At 48.4% G+C, this 27,655-nt stretch overlaps 1 protein-coding gene across 3 annotated transcripts in view; it reads left to right on the plus strand.

The window, feature by feature from the left end:
- The first annotated feature begins 640 nt into the window (after window positions 1-640).
- The window catches only part of TAF1C (TATA-box binding protein associated factor, RNA polymerase I subunit C), a 116,903-nt gene continuing 89,888 nt past the window's right edge, over window positions 641-27,655 (plus strand). Inside the window, exons 1-2 of one of the 3 annotated variants that reach the window (XM_073563317.1) lie at window positions 641-782; window positions 4,635-4,769. In XM_073563317.1, the coding sequence (XP_073419418.1) occupies window positions 4,635-4,769 (135 nt within the window). In that variant the 5' untranslated portion in view covers window positions 641-782. Of the gene's footprint in view, window positions 821-4,631; window positions 4,770-27,655 lie in introns of those variants that run through there. The other 2 variants (XM_073563318.1, XM_073563319.1) reach the window with 2 other exon arrangements.

The raw sequence follows: 27,655 nt of genomic DNA on the forward strand, positions 1-27,655 counted from the left end.
CCCTAGGGGTGCTATGTCCACTCGGCACATGTTCCTATGTTATAGGGGCACAGCCGAGTTCTGACATTGAGGTTAGACCTCCGGTGTCGCACGGTTGTGGTCCGTGTCCTTCCTGTGGAGGACACATCAGGATGGCACAGCGCCCTCGATGGTTATGGCTGAGGACCACCTTTCTCCATGGCACGGTCACCTCGGTAACAGCCGCAGATCTAATCACTGTGAATGTGGCACCGCCATCACCGTGACGACACAGAGAATAACGTGAGCGCCTCGGTGCTTAGGGCGCTGCCGAGGTTCAGGTTATTTTTCTATTTCTCTTATTTAAAATCTTGATTTTTTTTTCCATCTTTTCAGTAACACATCAGTGGTGTCATTGACAGTCAGAACGCCACAGTGAGGAAACAGACTCGTACGTCCAAGTCCTGGGAAACAATCAGAAATGGCCCCTGGAAGAGGGGGAGGGAAAAACACAGTGCAAAGATAAAGGATGACATCATAGAAAAAAGTATGAGGTAAAATATCCCAGTAAACAAACCACAGCGATGACGTCACAAAGCATGTGACTGCCGCCATCTTACCGCTCTCAGAAGCTTTCGTCCGATTAAGGCTTTTGGGTGTACAAAAATGGCGGATCGCAGGTCATGTGACGGTGCGAGTCACGTGTATTAGCGCCAGAGCATTTAATTGGCTGATTTCTACGCTGTGGTCACATGGGACATGGAGCTGGTTCGCGATTGGCTGAGGCAGTGTTGTGCCGGAAGTAGAGACGAGACTGGTAACACGTGCGTGTCTGAGTGCGGCTGAGGCGACCGGAGACCGGGTAGGACGGGCGAGAGACCGAGAAGAGGGAGCAGAGGAGGAAAGGAGTGGACGGAGGGTAGAGACCGAGGAGAGGACGGGCGAGGGGAGACCGGAGGGTAGGGAGCAGAGAAGGAAAGGAGTGGACGGGCGCGGCGAGGGGAGAGACCGAGGAGAGGACAGGCGAGGGGAGAGGAGACCGGAGAGAGGACGGGCGAGGGGAGGGGAGAGACCGGAGAGAGGACGGGCGAGGGGAGAGGAGAGACCGGAGAGAGGACGGGCGAGGGGAGGGGAGAGACCGGAGAGAGGACGGGCGAGGGGAGAGACCGAGGAGAGGACAGGCGAGGGGAGAGGAGACCGGAGAGAGGACGGGCGAGGGGAGGGGAGAGACCGGAGAGAGGACGGGCGAGGGGAGGGGAGAGACCGGAGAGAGGACGGGCGAGGGGAGGGGAGAGACCGGAGAGAGGACGGGCGAGGGGAGGGGAGAGACCGGAGAGAGGACGGGCGAGGGGAGGGGAGAGACCGGAGAGAGGCCGGGCGAGGGGAGGGGAGAGACCGGAGAGAGGACGGGCGAGGGGAGGGGAGAGACCGGAGAGAGGCCGGGCGAGGGGAGGGGAGAGACCGGAGAGAGGCCGGGCGAGGGGAGGGGAGAGGACCGGAGAGAGGCCGGGCGAGGGGAGGGGAGAGGACCGGAGAGAGGCCGGGCGAGGGGAGGGGAGAGGACCGGAGAGAGGCCGGGCGAGGGGAGGGGAGAGGACCGGAGAGAGGCCGGGCGAGGGGAGGGGAGAGGACCGGAGAGAGGCCGGGCGAGGGGAGGGGAGAGGACCGGAGAGAGGCCGGGCGAGGGGAGGGGAGAGGACCGGAGAGAGGCCGGGCGAGGGGAGGGGAGAGGACCGGAGAGAGGCCGGGCGAGGGGAGGGGAGAGGACCGGAGAGAGGCCGGGCGAGGGGAGGGGAGAGGACCGGAGAGAGGCCGGGCGAGGGGAGGGGAGAGGACCGGAGAGAGGCCGGGCGAGGGGAGGGGAGAGGACCGGAGAGAGGCCGGGCGAGGGGAGGGGAGAGGACCGGAGAGAGGCCGGGCGAGGGGAGGGGAGAGGACCGGAGAGAGGCCGGGCGAGGGGAGGGGAGAGGACCGGAGAGAGGCCGGGCGAGGGGAGGGGAGAGGACCGGAGAGAGGCCGGGCGAGGGGAGGGGAGAGGACCGGAGAGAGGCCGGGCGAGGGGAGGGGAGAGGACCGGAGAGAGGCCGGGCGAGGGGAGGGGAGAGGACCGGAGAGAGGCCGGGCGAGGGGAGGGGAGAGGACCGGAGAGAGGCCGGGCGAGGGGAGGGGAGAGGACCGGAGAGAGGCCGGGCGAGGGGAGGGGAGAGGACCGGAGAGAGGCCGGGCGAGGGGAGGGGAGAGGACCGGAGAGAGGCCGGGCGAGGGGAGGGGAGAGGACCGGAGAGAGGCCGGGCGAGGGGAGGGGAGAGGACCGGAGAGAGGCCGGGCGAGGGGAGGGGAGAGGACCGGAGAGAGGCCGGGCGAGGGGAGGGGAGAGGACCGGAGAGAGGCCGGGCGAGGGGAGGGGAGAGGACCGGAGAGAGGCCGGGCGAGGGGAGGGGAGAGGACCGGAGAGAGGCCGGGCGAGGGGAGGGGAGAGGACCGGAGAGAGGCCGGGCGAGGGGAGGGGAGAGGACCGGAGAGAGGCCGGGCGAGGGGAGGGGAGAGGACCGGAGAGAGGCCGGGCGAGGGGAGGGGAGAGGACCGGAGAGAGGCCGGGCGAGGGGAGGGGAGAGGACCGGAGAGAGGCCGGGCGAGGGGAGGGGAGAGGACCGGAGAGAGGCCGGGCGAGGGGAGGGGAGAGGACCGGAGAGAGGCCGGGCGAGGGGAGGGGAGAGGACCGGAGAGAGGCCGGGCGAGGGGAGGGGAGAGGACCGGAGAGAGGCCGGGCGAGGGGAGGGGAGAGGACCGGAGAGAGGCCGGGCGAGGGGAGGGGAGAGGACCGGAGAGAGGCCGGGCGAGGGGAGGGGAGAGGACCGGAGAGAGGCCGGGCGAGGGGAGGGGAGAGGACCGGAGAGAGGCCGGGCGAGGGGAGGGGAGAGGACCGGAGAGAGGCCGGGCGAGGGGAGGGGAGAGGACCGGAGAGAGGCCGGGCGAGGGGAGGGGAGAGGACCGGAGAGAGGCCGGGCGAGGGGAGGGGAGAGGACCGGAGAGAGGCCGGGCGAGGGGAGGGGAGAGGACCGGAGAGAGGCCGGGCGAGGGGAGGGGAGAGGACCGGAGAGAGGCCGGGCGAGGGGAGGGGAGAGGACCGGAGAGAGGCCGGGCGAGGGGAGGGGAGAGGACCGGAGAGAGGCCGGGCGAGGGGAGGGGAGAGGACCGGAGAGAGGCCGGGCGAGGGGAGGGGAGAGGACCGGAGAGAGGCCGGGCGAGGGGAGGGGAGAGGACCGGAGAGAGGCCGGGCGAGGGGAGGGGAGAGGACCGGAGAGAGGCCGGGCGAGGGGAGGGGAGAGGACCGGAGAGAGGCCGGGCGAGGGGAGGGGAGAGGACCGGAGAGAGGCCGGGCGAGGGGAGGGGAGAGGACCGGAGAGAGGCCGGGCGAGGGGAGGGGAGAGGACCGGAGAGAGGCCGGGCGAGGGGAGGGGAGAGGACCGGAGAGAGGCCGGGCGAGGGGAGGGGAGAGGACCGGAGAGAGGCCGGGCGAGGGGAGGGGAGAGGACCGGAGAGAGGCCGGGCGAGGGGAGGGGAGAGGACCGGAGAGAGGCCGGGCGAGGGGAGGGGAGAGGACCGGAGAGAGGCCGGGCGAGGGGAGGGGAGAGGACCGGAGAGAGGCCGGGCGAGGGGAGGGGAGAGGACCGGAGAGAGGCCGGGCGAGGGGAGGGGAGAGGACCGGAGAGAGGCCGGGCGAGGGGAGGGGAGAGGACCGGAGAGAGGCCGGGCGAGGGGAGGGGAGAGGACCGGAGAGAGGCCGGGCGAGGGGAGGGGAGAGGACCGGAGAGAGGCCGGGCGAGGGGAGGGGAGAGGACCGGAGAGAGGCCGGGCGAGGGGAGGGGAGAGGACCGGAGAGAGGCCGGGCGAGGGGAGGGGAGAGGACCGGAGAGAGGCCGGGCGAGGGGAGGGGAGAGGACCGGAGAGAGGCCGGGCGAGGGGAGGGGAGAGGACCGGAGAGAGGCCGGGCGAGGGGAGGGGAGAGGACCGGAGAGAGGCCGGGCGAGGGGAGGGGAGAGGACCGGAGAGAGGCCGGGCGAGGGGAGGGGAGAGGACCGGAGAGAGGCCGGGCGAGGGGAGGGGAGAGGACCGGAGAGAGGCCGGGCGAGGGGAGGGGAGAGGACCGGAGAGAGGCCGGGCGAGGGGAGGGGAGAGGACCGGAGAGAGGCCGGGCGAGGGGAGGGGAGAGGACCGGAGAGAGGCCGGGCGAGGGGAGGGGAGAGGACCGGAGAGAGGCCGGGCGAGGGGAGAGACCGGAGAGAGGACGGGCGAGGGGAGGGGAGAGACCGAGGAGAGGCCGGGCGAGGGGAGAGGAGACCGGAGAGAGGACGGGCGTGGAGATGTGGGTAAGAAAGGGGAGGAGGGGAATGGCAGTGAGGGGATGGCAGGATAGGAAAGTATAGCGTAGGCGAGGGCAGAGGATGGGGCGGGGTGGGAGAGCTCAGTTGTGTCGGAGGCGAGTACTCCGTTACTTCCTTGTGTGTAATATGGAGAGTGGTTGTGATGTGGAGCACACAGGGGCCTCTGGCGCTGAGCTCACCGGCCTCATTGCCTCGCGCAGACCTGTGACTGCAGCCTACAGCACCGTTACCCTCTCCATGCAGGAGGCCGTGTCTCACTAACTGTCTTGTCTTCCCGTCCCTTCTACACAGATGGCGTTCCCATCTCCGCTGTTTCCAGGCTTCTTTGAAGAGGGTTCCACTAATCGAGAGGCTGCAGACGTCTCGTCTGTCCTGGGATGGGGGGAATGTGGCCGAGTGTTGGAAAGTGTCAGAGTGCCCGATAAGGTGAGTGCATGTAGAGTGTCTGCAGGTTTCAGTGCTATGAGGGAAATGTGATCCAGCAGACTGGTTCCTAGTGACTTCCAAACATTCAACATAGTTTCTACTGCGCTCTACAACTGCCACCAGGCGGCGCTCCGTTTGAGCACTGAACCTGGGCGGCAATCTATTTGGGATTTGTGACTGGGCGGCGCCCTGGTTAGAGATGGCCGCGGGGCTCGTCCTTTCTCCTCATGGTAAGCCGTTCTGATGTGAGAAACTAGCTTTTTGCCCTCACTGAGTGAAGTTTGTGCGTTACTCTCAGGGCTGTGGAGTCGGTAAGCCACAGTTGCGACTCCGACTCCTGGATTTTATCAGGCTCCGACTCCTTCATAAATGGCCAATTCATAACAACAAATTTACTGTTGTAAAATATTAAACATCGTGCTTATTCAGTTTCTCACCATCATATAAGTAATCAGACCACTTAGAGCAAAAACTACATTTATTAGAATACAATTAGAATATAGCAAATAACTTTTATAAACTTTTCTAAACTGTAAGTAAATATGCAATAAACACTTTTATGCAGTTAATAAGAAGAAATCTATAAATTTGTCCTCAGAAAAAGTATTGCCTCTGTCAGATCCTCCTTCATGGATGCCCTCAAATCTGATCTAATTATTTTGAGAGCAGAGAACAACCTCTCTACACTAACTTGTGTTGGTGGCAAAGCAGTAACCACTCGGGCAACATCTCTGACAATGTCAGGATACAGAGGAATCGCTTGTTGCACTGTTATTTTTGATGAACGGTCAAATTTCTCAATTTCTTTTAGTGCACATGAAAAATTCTGCTGAAATGTCCTGGCTGTGTTCCTTGATGGGGATGACTCTTCTTGTATGCGGGAACGCTTTGCACGGTCCTTGTGATCCAAATATTTTTCGAAATTAAATTCTTCATCAGTTGATGATGAGGGTGAAGATGTGGCAGGACGACCAAATTCTTCTTGTTCCTCCTGACTGTGCTGCAACCCTTTCATCCTTACTGCTATTTCAAACAGAGCTTCTTTTCCTTTACTTAGCTGTTGATCATCTAGAAGAATCCGATGCATTGGGTCTACATAAACAGCTGCCAAAAGAATGTTATTTTGTAACAGTAGCTCCTCTCTCCATTTCATTGATGTAGCAATGCCACTTGCAATTAACCCTCCTCTTTGGGACAGGCGAAACATCAGGTTCTTCCACTCCTTTAAGAAAATACCTGGAGTTAAGTCCTCTGCTTGTAATTTTTTAGTCACTGTAAATGGGTGCTCTAGCAATTTTTCCAGCTCAGTCACCTGATTCCACTGACTTTCATTTAGCGTCAGTTGAGGGTTAGCCATGTCTACAAGAAAGGTTTTCAGTTCAACCAAGCGCTGAATCATTAAGTACTGCCCCATCGTGTGGCTTGATCAATAATTGCCCCTTTTCCAGCACGTCTCTTCAAAATTGAGTCAACTTTAGGGGTTCTGGCAACAGTAGCCAATTTTCTCACCTTGCCAATCAGTGCAGCAGCATGTCCTTCTTGCAGACTGTCTGTTATAGCCAGCTGTAGCGTATGCACAACACAGCGCATGTGATGAATGAAAGAACATATTTACACAGTTTCAACAAGATCATCTAAACTATCATGTTGCTGTTCATCTGAAGCAACTTCAGTTTGCTCCTCAGTTACAATACTGTGTTCCTCTATTTCAAACATTTCTGTGTCTGTGGACCCAGAATGTTCTTCTAGCTGCTGGTCACCATCATTACTCTCATTCATTAGCTTAATAGGACTTATCATATTTGAAGCATTGTCAGTTACGACAGAAAGAACTTGCTCTTTTTTAAGTTCATAGTCTTGCAGAACCTTTTCCACCAAGACCTGGAGAAACTCACTGGTGTGATGAGCTTTGGTGTCTTTTACTGCCAATGTCTTGGTAACTATTTCATTTTTGTCACAAACAAATCGGACATTGATGGCAAAATAGTTCACTCTGTGACGTGTGCAGGCATCCATTTTAAGAAACAGAAAGCGTCCCTTGAGAGTTTTTTTTAAGTTCTTCCTTTTGTTTAAAAGCTTCTTCAATTACTAATTTTCTAATACTCTCTCTCTCCAGAGAAACACCAAGCTTGCGGGCCATTTCCCCATTCAGACACCTAAAAGCTGGTCGTGAAAATAATGAAATAGGCACACTATCCTTTACAACAAGCTCTATGATCTGTTTTTTAAATGTATCTACTGTCATTGTCACAGTAACTTTGTCACTGACAAAATATCTTGCAACTGATGGCTGCAAAGTTCTCTGCTCCTTTGTTTGGCTGGAAGAGCTGGGCACTGGTTCATTGGTTTGGATGCAGTCTTTCTCATCCACTGCTTTCAGTACTTCTGGATGAAAGCGCTGTAAATGTCTCTTTAGATTAGAAGCTCTAGTAGGAGCATTTTTATCTTTGCCTGAATATGCACTCATCTTGGCTTCACAGCATTTGTTTTCGTCTGGATCATTTGTCATACACTGACAGACATAATGTTTTCTATCTTGAGTGATGGTGAAATGTTCAAATACAGCTGATTTAATGTGATGCTTCTTTGACATTCTCAGGTTTTTAATTCTGCATTCACAATCAAAATGACAATTGTTTTTCCTAAAAACAATTGTACAAAATTATTGCCAGGTCGTACAACTGATATAGTGGTCAGTAACACTGTTATTATTCCTCATGTACTCACAGTTAACTGATGCAAAGTTTGTTGAATGGATAATACTTCTTACAGTCTTCCTCTTCTGAGTAGCAGGCAGCTGTGAGATGCTTGGAAGACGCACATCTAGTATGATCTAGTCTAGAGGAGGAGCTTTACTACTAAGAATTTGCAACACATTTTCACTTTCAGTTTCATACATTGTAAGTAGGGGGGTTGGGGCAGCATGAGGTTAACCAAGTATAAGATTAGATAAGGGCAGTGGAGAACAGTGACACACAAGAAGTAAGAAATGTCTCTATCTCCAGCAGAACTGCTTATCACTGTTGTTCATAGTTTGATAGAACATATATATTTGAGTAACATTTATAAAATTCATATGAAAGTTCAATTATGAAATATTAATACCTTTTTTTTTTTTTTAAAGCTGGAGTCGGTACATTTCTTCCGACTCCAACCAAAACTGACTCCGACTCCGACTCCACAGCCCTGGTTACTCTGGTCCCTCAGTTAGTAATAAGCAGGTGTTCTTATGGGAGATGAAGTTCCTCTGTCCTTGTGGCATCTCTACCACCTGCTCCTCTAGCGACCATTTTCTTTGTCTTGTGGAGACACGGGTCAGCGGGTGCGCTAGCGCAAAAGTGCACGGGCCTGGCCTCATCCCACCAAATGCCCTCTCTCCTTTTACTGGGGGCATAGTACTACTCAGACAACACAGGATGAGGGTAAAACAGTGTGGCAATATTTTATTGAACCACAAAACAGGCAGATAACACCTAGAACAGTCCCAGCAAATTACCCAAGATGGTGTAGATTAGAGTCTCACCCTACCGCTGACTTGCTGGGATAAGAACGGTTGTGACTTCAGAGCTTCCAGGGCTGACTCTGCCACCTGTGGCTCTCACAGAGAGGAGATAACAAGCTTAGGAAGCTGACAGTCTATTGCGGCCCAAGGCCAGTTGACCTGAGGGTCACAACCTGACTAATCCGAACATGTCCATGGAGCCAAGCGACAGGCGAGTCTCATTCCTGACTTTCCTAACTGTAGCCATGTGGCTCAGGTGACCGGTGGGTCCAAATCGTGGGATTGAGTTCACTGATGCTCAATGAAGCAGATCTGTGTTCTTTCAGCCCAGACCGTGGTCCCCTAAGCTGGCATCCTGTAGAATGACACATGTTTGTCCCTCTTGATGGAGCGAAGATCTGGCAGCTGTCCTATAGAGTGTTCATGGCTGTGGTGTCTTGGATGAATTGTTACAGAGGCATATTCCCTTTGGATAGGTCACAATTGTTAATTTACACTTTCATTTTATTTCTCTAGCACCGACGTATTCGGCAGCACTTTACATTTTAGAGGGGACATGTACAGACAATAAGTCATAGAATAATAATAATCACATAAATCGCCAGATACAGGAGGAATGAGGGCCCTGATCGCAAGCTTCCGATCTATGAGGAAACAGGGGAGACACGAAAGGTGGGTGGTGACAATTGCTTTCATTGTTCTGACCAGCCATAGTGTAAGAATCGGGTGTTCGTGTAATGCTACATGAACCGGTCACCAGCCAGTGTGTGTAAGAGTACAGACGTAGAGGGCTTTTAAGTGCAATAACGTGTGTAAGAACAGATGACATGAGGCCCTGGTTGTAATGAAAATTATGAATGGGCAACACAGGGATATTTGGATAAGTAGGTTAAGGCGGCAGACCAATCTGAGGAAATACGTTTTTAGGGCACCATTATACTGTGGGTATTGGGGATTAATTGAATTGTGCTGGGTAGTGCACTCCAAAGAATTGATGCAGAACGTGAGAAGTCCTGGAGACAGGAGAGGGAGGCTCGGATTATTGAGGATGATTTTACATTCATCTCTGGAGTGGATGGGTAACCAGTGTAATGACTGGCACAAGGTAGAGGCATCGGTGTAACGATTGATGAGGAATATGATCCTGGCTGCAGCATTCAGGACAGATTGGAGAGGGGAGAGTTTGGTAAGAGGGAGACCGATTAGAAGACAGTTACAATAGTCCAGACGAGTATGAATAACAGCAACATAAGAGTTTTTGCAGAGTTGAAAAGTTAAAAAAAAAAAAGTTGAATTCTAGAAATGTTTTTGAGGTGCAGATGACAAGAGCGAGCCAGTGATCGGATGTGGGGGGCGAATGAAAGCTCGGAATCAAGTATGACCCCAAGACAGCGGGCATGTTGCTGGGGAGTAATAGTGGAACCACATACAGAAATGGAAATGTCGGGCGTAGGTACATTAGTAGCGGGAGGAAACACAAGGAGTTTGGTTTTTGACAGGTTCAGTTTCAGAAAAAGGGATGACATGATGTTGATGACAGTGGTAAAATAATCACTGGTGTTTTGTACAGGAAAGATATATCTGTTTGTACCGTGTTAGCCAGTAGATAGAAGAATATTCAGAATTGAGAGTCCTCAGTGGTTGATGCCTTTTAATGGCGAACTGAAAAGATGGTGACACATTGCAGCTTTCCAGACGCAGGAAGAGCCCTACGTAGTCTCGAAAGCTTGCAATGTGTCACCATCTTTTCAGTTCGCCATTAATAGGCATCAACCGCTGAGGACTCTCAATCCTGAATATTCCGGTGTTTTCTAGAAAGGCTGGAGCGATGTCAGGAGTAGAAGTATATAATTGGGGTCATCAGCATAGAGATGGTACTGGAACCCAAATCTACTGATTGTATACTGCCCATATTGGACACACAAGGAGAAGAGGAGGGGGCCTAGAACCGATCCTTGAGGAACCCCAACAGTAAGGGGAAGGTGAGAGGAGGAGGAACCGGCAAAAGATACAGTAAAGGAGCGGTCAGAGAGATAGGAGGAGAACCAGGAGAGAACGGTGTCCCTGAGGGCCCGATGGAGCATAGTGAGGAGGAGCTGATGATCCACAGTGTCGAATGCTGCAGAGATAGAAGAGAATTAGCATGGAGTAGTGACCATTAGATTTAGCTGTTAGCAGATCATTAGAGACTTTAGTGAGGGCAGTTTCAGTGGAGTGTAAAGAGCGGAAACCGGATTGGAGAGGGTCGAGAAGAGAGATAGCGGATCAGACGGGAGTGGACCAGGCGTTCCAGGAGTTTAGAGATACATATTACTGTATGTGTGTGTGTGTGTGTATATATATATATATTATATGTATGTGCATCAAGCCACGCCCACTCCACATTACTCTGTCCGCTCTGCATAGCTCCACTCGCTCCACACGCAAAGCCCCATATAAGCACTGGACTATGAGATGAAGGATATGTATGACGGATATATAGGCACGGGACTATGGGAGGGAGGATGTACAGTTGTGGCCAAATGTATTGACACCCCTGCAATTCTGTCAGATAATACTCAGTTTCTTCCTGAAAATGATTGCAAACACAAATTCTTTGGTATTATCTTCATTTAATTTGTCTTAAATGAAAAAACACAAAAGAGAATGAAGCAAAAAGCAAAACATTAATCATTTCACACACAACTCCAAAAATGGGCCAGACAAAAGTATTGGCACCCTCAGCCTAATACTTGGTTGCACAACCTTTAGCCAAAATAACTGCGACCAACCGCTTCCGGTAACCATCAATGAGTTTCTTACAATGCTCTGCTGGAATTTTAGACCATTCTTCTTTGGCAAACTGCTCCAGGTCCCTGATATTAGAGGGTGCCTTCTCCAAACTGCCATTTTTAGATCTCTCCACAGGTGTTCTATGGGATTCAGGTCTGGACTCATTGCTGGCCACCTTAGAAGTCTCCAGTGCTTTCTCTCAAACCATTTTCTAGTGCTTTTTGAAGTGTGTTATGGGTCATTGTCCTGCTGGAAGACCCATGACCTCTGAGGGAGACCCAGCTTTCTCACACTGGGCCCTACATTATGCTGCAAAATTTGTTGGTAGTCTTCAGACTTCATAATGCCATGCACACGGTCAAGCAGTCCAGTGCCAGAGGCAGCAAAGCAACCCCAAAACATCAGGGAACCTCCGCCATGTTTGACTGTAGGGACCGTGTTCTTTTCTTTGAATGCCTCTATTTCTCCTGTAAACTCTTATGTTGATGCCTTTGCCCAGAAAGCTCTACTTGTGTCTCATCTGACCAGAGAACATTCTTCCAAAACGTTTTAGGCATTTTCAGGTAAGTTTTGGCAAACTCCAGCCTGGCTTTTTTATGTCTCGGGGTAAGAAGTGGGGTCTTCCTGGGTCTCCTACCATACAGTCCCTTTTCATTCAGACGCCGACGGATAGTACGGGTTGACACTGTTGTACCCTCGGACTGCAGGGCAGCTTGAACTTGTTTGGATGTTAGTTGAGGTTCTTTATCCAACATCCGCACAATCTTGCCTTGAAATCTCTTGTCAATTTTTCTTTTCCGTCCACATCTAGGGAGGTTAGCCACAGTGCCATGGGCTTTACACTTCTTGATGACACTGCGCACGGTAGACACAGGAACATTCAGGTCTTTGGAGATGGACTTGTAGCCTTGAGATTGCTCATGCTTCCTCACAATTTGGTTTCTCAAGTCCTCAGACAGTTCTTTGGTCTTCTTTCTTTTCTCCATGCTCAATGTGGTACACACAAGGACACAGGACAGAGGTTGAGTCAACTTTAATCCATGTCACCTGGCTGCAAGTGTGATTTAGTTATTGCCAACACCTGTTAGGTGCCACAGGTAAGTTACAGGTGCTGTTAATTGCACAAATTAGAGAAGCATCACATGATTTTTCGAACAGTGCCAATACTTTTGTCCACCCTCTTTTTTATGTTTGGTGTGGAATTATATCCAGTTTGGCTTTAGGACAATTCTTTTTGTGTTTTTTCATTTAAGACAAATTAAATGAAGATAATAATAACAAAGAATTTGTGTTTGTAATCATTTTCAGGAAGAAACTGAGTATTATCTGACAGAATTGCAGGGGTGTCAATACTTTTGGCCACAACTGTATGATGGGTATATGGGCACTGGACTATGGGATGGAGGATATGTATGATGGGTATATGGGCACGGGACTATGGGATGGAGGATGTGTATGATGGATATATGGGCACGGGACTATGGGATGAAGGATGTGTATGATGGGTATATGGGCACTGGACTATGGGATGGAGGATGTGTGATGGGTATATGGGCACTGGACTATGGGATGGAGGATGTGTATGATGGGTATATGGGCATGGGACTATGGGATGAAGGATGTGTATGATGGGTATATGGGCACTGGACTATGGGATGGAGGATATGTATGATGGGTATATGGGCACGGGACTATGGGATGGAGGATATGTATGATGGGTATATGGGCACGGGACTATGGGATGGAGGATGTGTATGATGGTTATATGGGCACGGGACTATGGGATGGAGGATATGTATGATGGGTATATGGGCACGGGACTATGGGATGGAGGATGTGTATGATGGGTATATGGGCACGGGACTATGGGATGGAGGATGTGTATGATGGGTATATGGGCACGGGACTATGGGATGGAGGATGTGTATGATGGGTATATGGGCACGGGACTATGGGATGGAGGATGTGTATGATGGGTATATGGGCACTGGACTATGGGATGGAGGATATGTATGATGGGTATATGGGCACGGGACTATGGGATGGAGGATGTGTATGATGGGTATATGGGCACGGGACTATGGGATGGAGGATGTATGATGGTTATATGGGCACTGGACTATGGGATAGAGGATATGTATGATGGGTATATGGGATGGCAGATATGTATGGTGGGTATATGGGCACGGGACTATGGGATGGAGGATATGTATGATGGGTATATGGGCACGGGACTATGGGATGGCAGATATGTATGACGGGTATATGGGCACGAGACTATGGGATGGAGGATGTATGACGGGTATATGGGCACGAGACTATGGGATGGAGGATGTGTATGATGGTTATATGGGCACTGGACTATGGGATAGAGGATATGTATGATGGGTATATGGGCACGGGACTATGGGATGGAGGATGTGTATGATGGGTATATGGGCACGGGACTATGGGATGGAGGATGTGTATGATGGGTATATGGGCACGGGACTATGGGATGGAGGATGTGTATGATGGGTATATGGGCACGGGACTATGGGATGGAGGATGTGTATGATGGGTATATGGGCACTGGACTATGGGATGGAGGATATGTATGATGGGTATATGGGCACGGGACTATGGGATGGAGGATGTGTATGATGGGTATATGGGCACGGGACTATGGGATGGAGGATGTATGATGGTTATATGGGCACTGGACTATGGGATAGAGGATATGTATGATGGGTATATGGGATGGCAGATATGTATGGTGGGTATATGGGCACGGGACTATGGGATGGAGGATATGTATGATGGGTATATGGGCACGGGACTATGGGATGGCAGATATGTATGACGGGTATATGGGCACGAGACTATGGGATGGAGGATGTATGACGGGTATATGGGCACGAGACTATGGGATGGAGGATATGTATGATGGTTATATGGGCACTGGACTATGGGATGGAGGATATGTATGATGGGTATATGGGCGCTGGACTATGGGATGGCGGATATGTATGATGGGTATATGGGCACGGGACTATGGGATGGCAGATATGTATGACGGGTATATGGGCACGGGACTATGGGATGGCGAATATGTATGATGGGTATATGGTCACGGGACTATGGGATGGCGAATATGTATGATGGGTATATGGGGACGGGACTATGGGATGAAGGATGTGTGATGGGTATATGGGCACGGGACTATGGGATGGAGGATATGTATGATGGGTATATGGGCATGGGACTATGGGATGTAGGATATGTATGATGGGTATATGGGCACGGGACTATGGGATGGAGGATATGTATGATGGGTATATGGGCACGGGACTATGGGATGGAGGATATGTATGATGGGTATATGGGCACGGGACTATGGGATGGCAGATATGTATGACGGGTATATGGGCACGGGACTATGGGATGGCGAATATGTATGATGGGTATATGGGCACGGGACTATGGGATGGAGAATATGTATGATGGGTATATGGGCATTGGACTATGGGATGGAGGATATGTATGACGGGTATATGAACACGGGACTATGGGATGGAGGATATGTATGATGGGTATATGGGCACGGGACTATGGGATGGAGGATATGTATGATGGGTATATGGGCACGGGACTATGGGATGGCGAATATGTATGATGGGTATATGGGCACGGGACTATGGGATGGAGAATATGTATGACGGGTATATGGGCATTGGACTATGGGATGGAGGATATGTATGACGGGTATATGGGCACGGGACTATGGGATGGAGGATGTGTATGATGGGTATATGGGCACGGGACTATGGGATGGAGGATGTGTATGATGGGTATATGGGCACGGGACTATGGGATGGAGGATGTGTATGACGGGTATATGAACACGGGACTATGGGATGTAGGATATGTATGATGGGTATATGGGCACGGGACTATGGGATGTAGGATATGTATGATGGGTATATGGGCATTGGACTATGGGATGGAGGATATGTATGATGGGTATATGGGCACGGGACTATGGGATGGAGAATATGTATGACGGGTGTATGGGCACGGGACTATGGGATGTAGGATATGTATGATGGGTATATGGGCATTGGACTATGGGATGTAGGATGTGTATGATGGGTATATGGGCACGGGACTATGGGATGGCGAATATGTATGATGGGTATATGGGCACGGGACTATGGGATGGAGAATATGTATGACGGGTATATGGGCATTGGACTATGGGATGGAGGATATGTATGACGGGTATATGGGCACGGGACTATGGGATGGAGGATGTGTATGATGGGTATATGGGCACGGGACTATGGGATGGAGGATGTGTATGATGGGTATATGGGCACGGGACTATGGGATGGAGGATGTGTATGATGGGTATATGGGCACGGGACTATGGGATGGAGGATGTGTATGATGGGTATATGGGCACGGGACTATGGGATGGAGGATGTGTATGATTGGTATATGGGCACGGGACTATGGGATGGAGGATGTGTATGATGGGTATATGGGCACGGGACTATGGGATGGAGGATGTGTATGATGGGTATATGGGCACGGGACTATGGGATGGAGGATGTGTATGATGGGTATATGGGCACGGGACTATGGGATGGAGGATGTGTATGATGGGTATATGGGCACGGGACTATGGGATGGAGGATGTGTATGATGGGTATATGGGCACGGGACTATGGGATGGAGGATGTGTATGATGGGTATATGGGCACGGGACTATGGGATGGAGGATGTGTATGATGGGTATATGGGCACGGGACTATGGGATGGAGGATGTGTATGATGGGTATATGGGCACGGGACTATGGGATGGAGGATGTGTATGATGGGTATATGGGCACGGGACTATGGGATGGAGGATGTGTATGATGGGTATATGGGCACGGGACTATGGGATGGAGGATGTGTATGATGGGTATATGGGCACGGGACTATGGGATGGAGGATGTGTATGATGGGTATATGGGCACGGGACTATGGGATGGAGGATGGGTATATGGGCACGGGACTATGGGATGGAGGATGTGTATGATGGGTATATGGGCACGGGACTATGGGATGAAGGATGTGTGATGGGTATATGGGCACGGGACTATTGGATGGCAGATATGTATGGTGGGTATATGGGCACGGGACTATGGGATGGAGGATGTATGATGGTTATATGGGCACTGGACTATGGGATAGAGGATATGTATGATGGGTATATGGGATGGCAGATATGTATGGTGGGTATATGGGCACGGGACTATGGGATGGAGGATATGTATGATGGGTATATGGGCACGGGACTATGGGATGGCAGATATGTATGACGGGTATATGGGCACGGGACTATGGGATGGCAGATATGTATGACGGGTATATGGGCACGGGACTATGGGATGGAGGATGTGTGATGGGTATATGGGCACGGGACTATTGGATGGAGGATATGTATGACGGGTATATGGGCACGAGACTATGGGATGGAGGATGTATGACGGGTATATGGGCACGAGACTATGGGATGGAGGATATGTATGATGGGTATATGGGCACTGGACTATGGGATGGAGGATATGTATGATGGGTATATGGGCACTGGACTATGGGATGGCGGATATGTATGGTGGGTATATGGGCACGGGACTATGGGATGGAGGATATGTATGGGTATATGGGCACGGGACTATGGGATGGCAGATATGTATGACTGGTATATGGGCACGGGACTATGGGATGGCGAATATGTATGATGGGTATATGGTCACGGGACTATGGGATGGCGAATATGTATGATGGGTATATGGGGACGGGACTATGGGATGAAGGATGTGTGATGGGTATATGGGCATGGGACTATGGGATGGAGGATATGTATGATGGGTATATGGGCACTGGACTATGGGATGGCAGATATGTATGACGGGTATATGGGCACGGGACTATGGGATGGCGAATATGTATGATGGGTATATGGGCACGGGACTATGGGATGGAGAATATGTATGATGGGTATATGGGCATTGGACTATGGGATGGAGGATATGTATGATGGGTATATGGGCACGGGACTATGGGATGGCGAATATGTATGATGGGTATATGGGCATTGGACTATGGGATGGAGGATATGTATGACGGGTATATGGGCATTGGACTATGGGATGGAGGATATGTATGATGGGTATATGGGCATTGGACTATGGGATGGAGGATATGTATGACGGGTATATGGGCATTGGACTATGGGATGGAGGATGTGTATGATGGGTATATGGGCATTGGACTATGGGATGGAGGATATGTATGATGGGTATATGGGCATTGGACTATGGGATGGAGGATGTGTATGATGGGTATATGGGCATTGGACTATGGGATGGAGTATATGTATGATGGGTATATGGGCATTGGACTATGGGATGGAGGATATGTATGATGGGTATATGGGCACGGGACTATGGGATGGAGGATATGTATGATGGGTATATGGGCACGGGACTATGGGATGGCGAATATGTATGATGGGTGTATGAACACGGGACTATGGGATGGCAGATATGTATGATGGGTATATGGGCACGGGACTATGGGATGGAGGATATGTGTGATGGGTATATGAACGCGGGACTATGGGATGGCAGATATGTATGATGGGTATATGGGCACTGGACTATGGGATGGAGCATAATCATTATAATTTGTTATAACCACAGTTAGTCTCTATGCCCGGGCAACGCAGGGTGCTTCAGCTAGTCAAAATAAAATGCAGAAAATCACATTGTATAAATTATATACCGTATTTTGTCTGACCATAAGACGCCCTTTTTTTCCTCCAAATTTGGGAGGAAAGTGTGGGTGCGTCTTATGGTCGGAATGTAGCATATGGGGAGGGGGCAGCGGTGGAGTGAGACCGCTCTGGGATCGCAGGAAAATGTTGCCTGCTGCAGGAATCCAGCCGCTGGTGAAACCACTGGTCCCGATACTTAAAGTGAAGTGAATATTCATGAGCCACTTCCCCGCTGTCCTGTCAGCTGAGCGGGGAGCAGCGAAGGACAGACCCACATGGTTTCCCCAGCACCGATTCCTGCAGCAGCTGGGGAGATGTGTGTCCGGTGGTGGAGGGGGCAGGAGCATAGTGCCGCAGGAGGGATCGCCACCTACCTGACAGGCAGCACAGCCAGGGCTGTGCTGATGCGGAATGCTCCTGTGGCGGACCTGTGGTGAGGTCATGAAGAGGGCGGGCTGGAGCATCACCTGACCGCACAAAGCCCTGCCTCTTCATGATGTCATCACAGGTCCTGCAGAGACCGCACTACAAACAGCGCAGCTTCCTCTTACATGAGCTGTGGTGAGGACATAAGACGGCTCAGTGCGGCCATGGGATGCTGCATTACCTCCCCGCAGCGTGGCTGGCTGCAGGACCTGCACTGAGCACAGTGAGCAGCAGCCTGCACAAGAAGGAATTGGAAGGTTAGTAACTGCAGCACATAAAAATCACTGACATCCTGTGGTGAACTATAACTCCCAGCATGCCATAGGATCTGCAGGACATGCTGGGAGTTATAGTTCTCCCATGGGATCTTAAAGCAGCACTCAAGTGTTATTTTTCAGTGCTAGAGTGGTGCTTTAACCCCTTCATGACCAGGGGTATTTTTGGTTTTGCATTTTCTTTCCTCTTCTTTCCAAAGCCATAACTTTATTTTTCCGTCTATATGGCCATGTGACGGCTTATTTTTTGCGGGACGAGTTGTACTTTTAAATGACACCATTGGTTTACCATGTCGTGTACTCTAAAACGGGGGGAAAAAATTCCAAGTGCGGTACAACTGCCAAAAATGTGCAATCCCACACTTGTTTTTTGCTTGGCTTTTTTGCTAGGTTCACTAGATGCTAAATCTGAGCTGCCATTATGATTCTCCAGGTCATTACGAGTTCATAGACACCGTCATTGTCTATGTCCTCTTTTATCTAAGTGGTGCAAAAAAATTCCAAAGTTTGCTATAAAAAAAAAAAAAATTGCGCAATTTTCCGAGACCCTGTAGCGTCTCCATTTTTCATGATCTGGGGTCGGGTGAGGGCTTATTTTTTCTGTGCCAGGCTGACGTTTTTAATACCACTTTTTTGCAGATACGTTCTTTTGATCGCCCATTATTGCATTTTAATACAATGTCTTGGCGACCAAAAAAAACGTAATTCTGGCGTTTTGAATTTTTTTCCCGCTACGCCGTTTAGCGATCGGGTTAATGCTTTTTTTTATTGATTGGGCGATTCTGAACGCGGTGATACCTAATGTTTGTGGGATTTTTTTTTTTTACTGTTTTATTTTGATTGGGGCGAAAGGGGGGTGATTTGAACTTTTAGGTTTTTTTTTTTTTATTTTTAAACAATTTTTTTTTACTTTTGGCATGCTTCAATAGCCTCCATAGGAGGCTAGAAGCATGTGCAACCCGATCGGCTCTGCTACATATGGGCGATGAGCAGATCACCCATATGTAGCAGATGTACTGCTGTGCTTTCAGCGCCGACCAATGGGTGGCGCTGAAAGCCATATACCTGGAACAACCATAGAGATCTCAGAGACCTCTGGTTGTCCAGGCAACATGGCGTTGACCCCCGATCACGTGACGGGGGTCGGCGATGACATCATTTCTGGCCTGGTGTCCGGAAATGCTATTTAAATGCCCGCTGTCAGCTTTGACAGGGGGATTTAACTAGTTAATAGGCGCGGGCGGACGGCGATTCCGCTCGAGCCTATTGCGGGCACATGTCAGCTGTTCATAACAGCTGACATGTCCCGGCTTTGATGCGGGCTCAGCGGCGGAGCCCTCATCAAAGCCGGTGAGATGTCTGATGACGGACTGTGTCCGTGATTGGATAGTAAGGGGTTAAATATAAGCCCTGTGCCCCCATTCTTATACTCACCCTCCAGCGTCTTCATACAGTACAGACACCAGACTGGTCCCGCAGCACCATCTTCTACCTGTAGCTCCCAACATAATAACGTACTAAAATATATATCACCACATATAATATGTTATTAAATATTTTACCACTTTTTTTAGTTCAAACATATTTTTCCCCTATTTTCCACCTCTAAAACCTGGGTGCGTCTTATAGTCCGAAAAATTGGTCTCTATGGAGCATAGGCATTGTAGTAATGCACACAGGACCTTTCTATTAGAACATGAGATAGAAGGTGATATCGTCATTGGTCTCTATGGAGCATAGACATTGTAGTAATGCTCACAGGACCTTTCTATTAGAACATGAGATAGAAGGTGATATCGTCATTGGTCTCTATGGAGTATAGACATTGTAGTAATGCACACAGGACCTTTCTATTAGAACATGGGATAGAAGGTGATATCGTCATTGGTCTCTATGGAGTATAGACATTGTAGTAATGCACACAGGACCTTTCTATTAGAACATGGGATAGAAGGTGATATCGTCATTGGTCTCTATGGAGCATAGACATTGTAGTAATGCACACAGGACCTTTCTATTAGAACATGGGATAGAAGGTGATATCGTCATTGGTCTCTATGGAGTATAGACATTGTAGTAATGCACACAGGACCTTTCTATTAGAACATGGGATAGAAGGTGATATCGTCATTGGTCTCTATGGAGCATAGGCATTGTAGTAATGCACACAGGACCTTTCTATTAGAACATGAGATAGAAGGTGATATCGTCATTGGTCTCTATGGAGCATAGACATTGTAGTAATGCACACAGGACCTTTCTATTAGAACATGAGATAGAAGGTGATATCGTCATTGGTCTCTATGGAGCATAGGCATTGTAGTAATGCACACAGGACCTTTCTATTAGAACATGAGATAGAAGGTGATATCGTCATTGGTCTCTATGGAGCATAGGCATTGTAGTAATGCACACAGGACCTTTCTATTAGAACATGGGATAGAAGGTGATAGCGTCATTGGTCTCTATGGAGCATAGACATTGTAGTAATGCACACAGGACCTTTCTATTAGAACATGGGATAGAAGGTGATATCGTCATTGGTCTCTATGGAGCATAGACATTGTAGTAATGCTCACAGGACCTTTCTATTAGAACATGGGATAGAAGGTGATATCGTCATTGGTCTCTATGGAGCATAGGCATTGTAGTAATGCACACAGGACCTTTCTATTAGAACATGGGATAGAAGGTGATATCGTCATTGGTCTCTATGGAGCATAGGCATTGTAGTAATGCTCACAGGACCTTTCTATTAGAACATGGGATGGAAGGTGAAATCGTCATTGGTCTCTATGGAGCATAGGCATTGTAGTAATGCACACAGGACCTTTCTGTTACAACATGGGATAGAAGGTGATATCGTCATTGGTCTCTATGGAGCATAGACATTGTAGTAATGCTCACAGGACCTTTCTATTAGAACATGGGATAGAAGGTGATATCGTCATTGGTCTCTATGGAGCATAGACATTGTAGTAATGCTCACAGGACCTTTCTATTAGAACATGGGATAGAAGGTGATATCGTCATTGGTCTCTATGGAGCATAGGCATTGTAGTAATGCACACAGGACCTTTCTATTAGAACATGGGATAGAAGGTGATATCGTCATTGGTCTCTATGGAGCATAGGCATTGTAGTAATGCTCACAGGACCTTTCTATTAGAACATGGGATGGAAGGTGAAATCGTCATTGGTCTCTATGGAGCATAGGCATTGTAGTAATGCACACAGGACCTTTCTGTTACAACATGGGATAGAAGGTGATATCGTCATTGGTCTCTATGGAGCATAGACATTGTAGTAATGCTCACAGGACCTTTCTATTAGAACATGGGATAGAAGGTGATATCGTCATTGGTCTCTATGGAGCATAGACATTGTAGTAATGCTCACAGGACCTTTCTATTAGAACATGGGATAGAAGGTGATAGCGTCATTGGTCTCTATGGAGCATAGGCATTGTAGTAATGCACACAGGACCTTTCTATTAGAACATGGGATAGAAGGTGATATCGTCATTGGTCTCTATGGAGCATAGACATTGTAGTAATGCTCACAGGACCTTTCTATTAGAACATGGGATAGAAGGTGATATCGTCATTGGTCTCTATGGAGCATAGGCATTGTAGTAATGCACACAGGACCTTTCTATTAGAACATGGGATAGAAGGTGATATCGTCATTGGTCTCTATGGAGCATAGGCATTGTAGTAATGCACACAGGACCTTTCTATTAGAACATGGGATAGAAGGTGATATCGTCATTGGTCTCTATGGAGCATAGGCATTGTAGTAATGCACACAGGACCTTTCTATTAGAACATGGGATAGAAGGTGATATCGTCATTGGTCTCTATGGAGCATAGACATTGTAGTAATGCACACAGGACCTTTCTATTAGAACATGGGATAGAAGGTGATAGCGTCATTGGTCTCTATGGAGCATAGGCATTGTAGTAATGCACACAGGACCTTTCTATTAGAACATGAGATAGAAGGTGATATCGTCAGTGGTCTCTATGGAGCATAGACATTGTAGTAATGCACACAGGACCTTTCTATTAGAACATGGGATAGAAGGTGATATCGTCATTGGTCTCTATGGAGCATAGACATTGTAGTAATGCTCACAGGACCTTTCTACTAGAACATGGGATAGAAGGTGATATCGTCATTGGTCTCTATGGAGCATAGGCATTGTAGTAATGCTCACAGGACCTTTCTATTAGAACATGAGATAGAAGGTGATATCGTCATTGGTCTCTATGGAGCATAGGCATTGTAGTAATGCTCACAGGACCTTTCTATTAGAACACGGGATAGAAGGTGATATCGTCATTGGTCTCTATGGAGCATAGACATTGTAGTAATGCTCACAGGACCTTTCTATTAGAACACGGGATAGAAGGTGATATCGTCATTGGTCTCTATGGAGCATAGACATTGTAGTAATGCACACAGGACCTTTCTATTAGAACATGGGATAGAAGGTGATATCGTCATTGGTCTCTATGGAGCATAGGCATTGTAGTAATGCACACAGGACCTTTCTATTAGAACATGGGATAGAAGGTGATATCGTCATTGGTCTCTATGGAGCATAGGCATTGTAGTAATGCACACAGGACCTTTCTATTAGAACATGGGATAGAAGGTGATATCGTCATTGGTCTCTATGGAGCATAGGCATTGTAGTAATGCACACAGGACCTTTCTATTAGAACATGAGATAGAAGGTGATATCGTCATTGGTCTCTATGGAGTATAGACATTGTAGTAATGCTCACAGGACCTTTCTATTAGAACATGGGATAGAAGGTGATATCGTCATTGGTCTCTATGGAGCATAGACATTGTAGTAATGCACACAGGACCTTTCTATTAGAACATGGGATAGAAGGTGATATCGTCATTGCTCTCTATGGAGCATAGACATTGTAGTAATGCTCACAGGACCTTTCTATTAGAACATGGGATAGAAGGTGATATCGTCATTGCTCTCTATGGAGCATGGACATTGTAGTAATGCTCACAGGACCTTTCTATTAGAACATGGGATAGAAGGTGATATCGTCATTGGTCTCTATGGAGCATAGACATTGTAGTAATGCTCACAGGACCTTTCTATTAGAACATGGGATAGAAGGTGATATCGTCATTGGTCTCTATGGAGCATAGGCATTGTAGTAATGCACACAGGACCTTTCTATTAGAACATGGGATAGAAGGTGATATCGTCATTGGTCTCTATGGAGCATAGGCATTGTAGTAATGCTCACAGGACCTTTCTATTAGAACATGGGATAGAAGGTGATATCGTCATTGGTCTCTATGGAGCATAGGCATTGTAGTAATGCACACAGGACCTTTCTATTAGAACATGGGATAGAAGGTGATATCGTCATTGGTCTCTATGGAGCATAGGCATTGTAGTAATGCACACAGGACCTTTCTATTAGAACATGGGATAGAAGGTGATATCGTCATTGGTCTCTATGGAGCATAGACATTGTAGTAATGCTCACAGGACCTTTCTATTAGAACATGGGATAGAAGGTGATATCGTCATTGGTCTCTATGGAGCATAGACATTGTAGTAATGCTCACAGGACCTTTCTATTAGAACATGGGATAGAAGGTGATATCGTCATTGCTCTCTATGGAGCATAGACATTGTAGTAATGCTCACAGGACCTTTCTATTAGAACATGGGATAGAAGGTGATATCGTCATTGGTCTCTATGGAGCATAGACATTGTAGTAATGCTCACAGGACCTTTCTATTAGAACATGGGATAGAAGGTGATATCGTCATTGGTCTCTATGGAGCATAGGCATTGTAGTAATGCACACAGGACCTTTCTATTAGAACATGGGATAGAAGGTGATATCGTCATTGCTCTCTATGGAGCATAGACATTGTAGTAATGCTCACAGGACCTTTCTATTAGAACATGGGATAGAAGGTGATATCGTCATTGGTCTCTATGGAGCATAGGCATTGTAGTAATGCACACAGGACCTTTCTATTAGAACATGGGATAGAAGGTGATATCGTCATTGGTCTCTATGGAGCATAGGCATTGTAGTAATGCTCACAGGACCTTTCTATTAGAACATGGGATAGAAGGTGATATCGTCATTGGTCTCTATGGAGCATAGGCATTGTAGTAATGCACACAGGACCTTTCTATTAGAACATGGGATAGAAGGTGATATCGTCATTGGTCTCTATGGAGCATAGACATTGTAGTAATGCTCACAGGACCTTTCTATTAGAACATGGGATAGAAGGTGATATCGTCATTGGTCTCTATGGAGCATAGGCATTGTAGTAATGCACACAGGACCTTTCTATTAGAACATGGGATAGAAGGTGATATCGTCATTGGTCTCTATGGAGCATAGACATTGTAGTAATGCTCACAGGACCTTTCTATTAGAACATGGGATAGAAGGTGATATCGTCATTGGTCTCTATGGAGCATAGGCATTGTAGTAATGCACACAGGACCTTTCTATTAGAACATGGGATAGAAGGTGATATCGTCATTGGTCTCTATGGAGCATAGGCATTGTAGTAATGCTCACAGGACCTTTCTATTAGAACATGGGATAGAAGGTGATATCGTCATTGGTCTCTATGGAGCATAGGCATTGTAGTAATGCACACAGGACCTTTCTATTAGAACATGAGATAGAAGGTGATATCGTCATTGGTCTCTATGGAGCATAGGCATTGTAGTAATGCACACAGGACCTTTCTATTAGAACATGGGATAGAAGGTGATATCGTCTTTGGTCTCTATGGAGCATAGGCATTGTAGTAATGCACACAGGACCTTTCTATTAGAACATGAGATAGAAGGTGATATCGTCATTGGTCTCTATGGAGCATAGGCATTGTAGTAATGCACACAGGACCTTTCTATTAGAACATGAGATAGAAGGTGATATCGTCATTGGTCTCTATGGAGCATAGGCATTGTAGTAATGCACACAGGACCTTTCTATTAGAACATGGGATAGAAGGTGATAGCGTCATTGGTCTCTATGGAGCATAGACATTGTAGTAATGCACACAGGACCTTTCTATTAGAACATGGGATACAAGGTGATATCGTCATTGGTCTCTATGGAGCATAGGCATTGTAGTAATGCACACAGGACCTTTCTATTAGAACATGGGATAGAAGGTGATATCGTCATTGGTCTCTATGGAGCATAGACATTGTAGTAATGCACACAGGACCTTTCTATTAGAACATGGGATAGAAGGTGATATCGTCATTGGTCTCTATGGAGCATAGACATTGTAGTAATGCACACAGGACCTTTCTATTAGAACATGGGATAGAAGGTGATATCGTCATTGGTCTCTATGGAGCATAGGCATTGTAGTAATGCACACAGGACCTTTCTATTAGAACATGGGATAGAAGGTTATATCGTCATTGGTCTCTATGGAGCATAGGCATTGTAGTAATGCACACAGGACCTTTCTATTAGAACATGGGATAGAAGGTGATATCGTCATTGGTGTCTATGGAGCATAGGCATTGTAGTAATGCACACAGGACCTTTCTATTAGAACATGGGATAGAAGGTGATATCGTCATTGGTCTCTATGGAGCATAGACATTGTAGTAATGCTGACAGGACCTTTCTATTAGAACATGGGATAGAAGGTGATATCGTCATTGGTGTCTATGGAGCATAGGCATTGTAGTAATGCACACAGGACCTTTCTATTAGAACATGGGATAGAAGGAGATATCGTCATTGGTCTCTATGGAGCATAGACATTGTATTAATGCACACCGGACCTTTCTATTAGAACATGGGATAGAAGGTGATATCGTCATTGGTCTCTATGGAGCATAGACATTGTAGTAATGCTGACAGGACCTTTCTATTAGAACATGGGATAGAAGGTGATATCGTCATTGGTCTCTATGGAGCATAGACATTGTAGTAATGCACACAGGACCTTTCTATTAGAACATGGGATAGAAGGTGATATCGTCATTGGTCTCTATGGAGCATAGGCATTGTAGTAATGCTCACAGGACCTTTCTATTAGAACATGGGATAGAAGGTGATATCGTCATTGGTCTCTATGGAGCATAGGCATTGTAGTAATGCACACAGGACCTTTCTATTAGAACATGGGATAGAAGGTGATAGCGTCATTGGTCTCTATGGAGCATAGGCATTGTAGTAATGCTCACAGGACCTTTCTATTAGAACATGGGATAGAAGGTGATATCGTCATTGGTCTCTATGGAGCATAGACATTGTAGTAATGCACACAGGACCTTTCTATTAGAACATGGGATAGAAGGTGATATCGTCATTGGTCTCTATGGAGCATAGGCATTGTAGTAATGCACACAGGACCTTTCTATTAGAACATGAGATAGAAGGTGATATCGTCATTGGTCTCTATGGAGCATAGGCATTGTAGTAATGCACACAGGACCTTTCTATTAGAACATGGGATAGAAGGTGATATCGTCATTGGTCTCTATGGAGCATAGGCATTGTAGTAATGCACACAGGACCTTTCTATTAGAACATGGGATAGAAGGTGATATCGTCATTGGTCTCTATGGAGCATAGGCATTGTAGTAATGCACACAGGACCTTTCTATTAGAACATGGGATAGAAGGTGATATTGTCATTGGTCTCTATGGAGCATAGGCATTGTAGTAATGCACACAGGACCTTTCTATTAGAACATGGGATAGAAGGTGATATCGTCATTGGTCTCTATGGAGCATAGACATTGTAGTAATGCTGACAGGACCTTTCTATTAGAACATGGGATAGAAGGTGATATCGTCATTGGTCTCTATGGAGCATAGGCATTGTAGTAATGCACACAGGACCTTTCTATTAGAACATGGGATAGAAGGTGATATCGTCATTGGTGTCTATGGAGCATAGGCATTGTAGTAATGCACACCGGACCTTTCTATTAGAACATGGGATAGAAGGTGATATCGTCATTGGTCTCTATGGAGCATAGACATTGTAGTAATGCACACAGGACCTTTCTATTAGAACATGGGATAGAAGGTGATATCGTCATTG

Source organism: Dendrobates tinctorius, unplaced genomic scaffold (genome assembly GCF_039654945.1).
Source record: "Dendrobates tinctorius isolate UK_male_01 unplaced genomic scaffold, ASM3965494v1 ptg000386l, whole genome shotgun sequence".
NCBI lineage: Eukaryota > Metazoa > Chordata > Amphibia > Anura > Dendrobatidae > Dendrobates > Dendrobates tinctorius.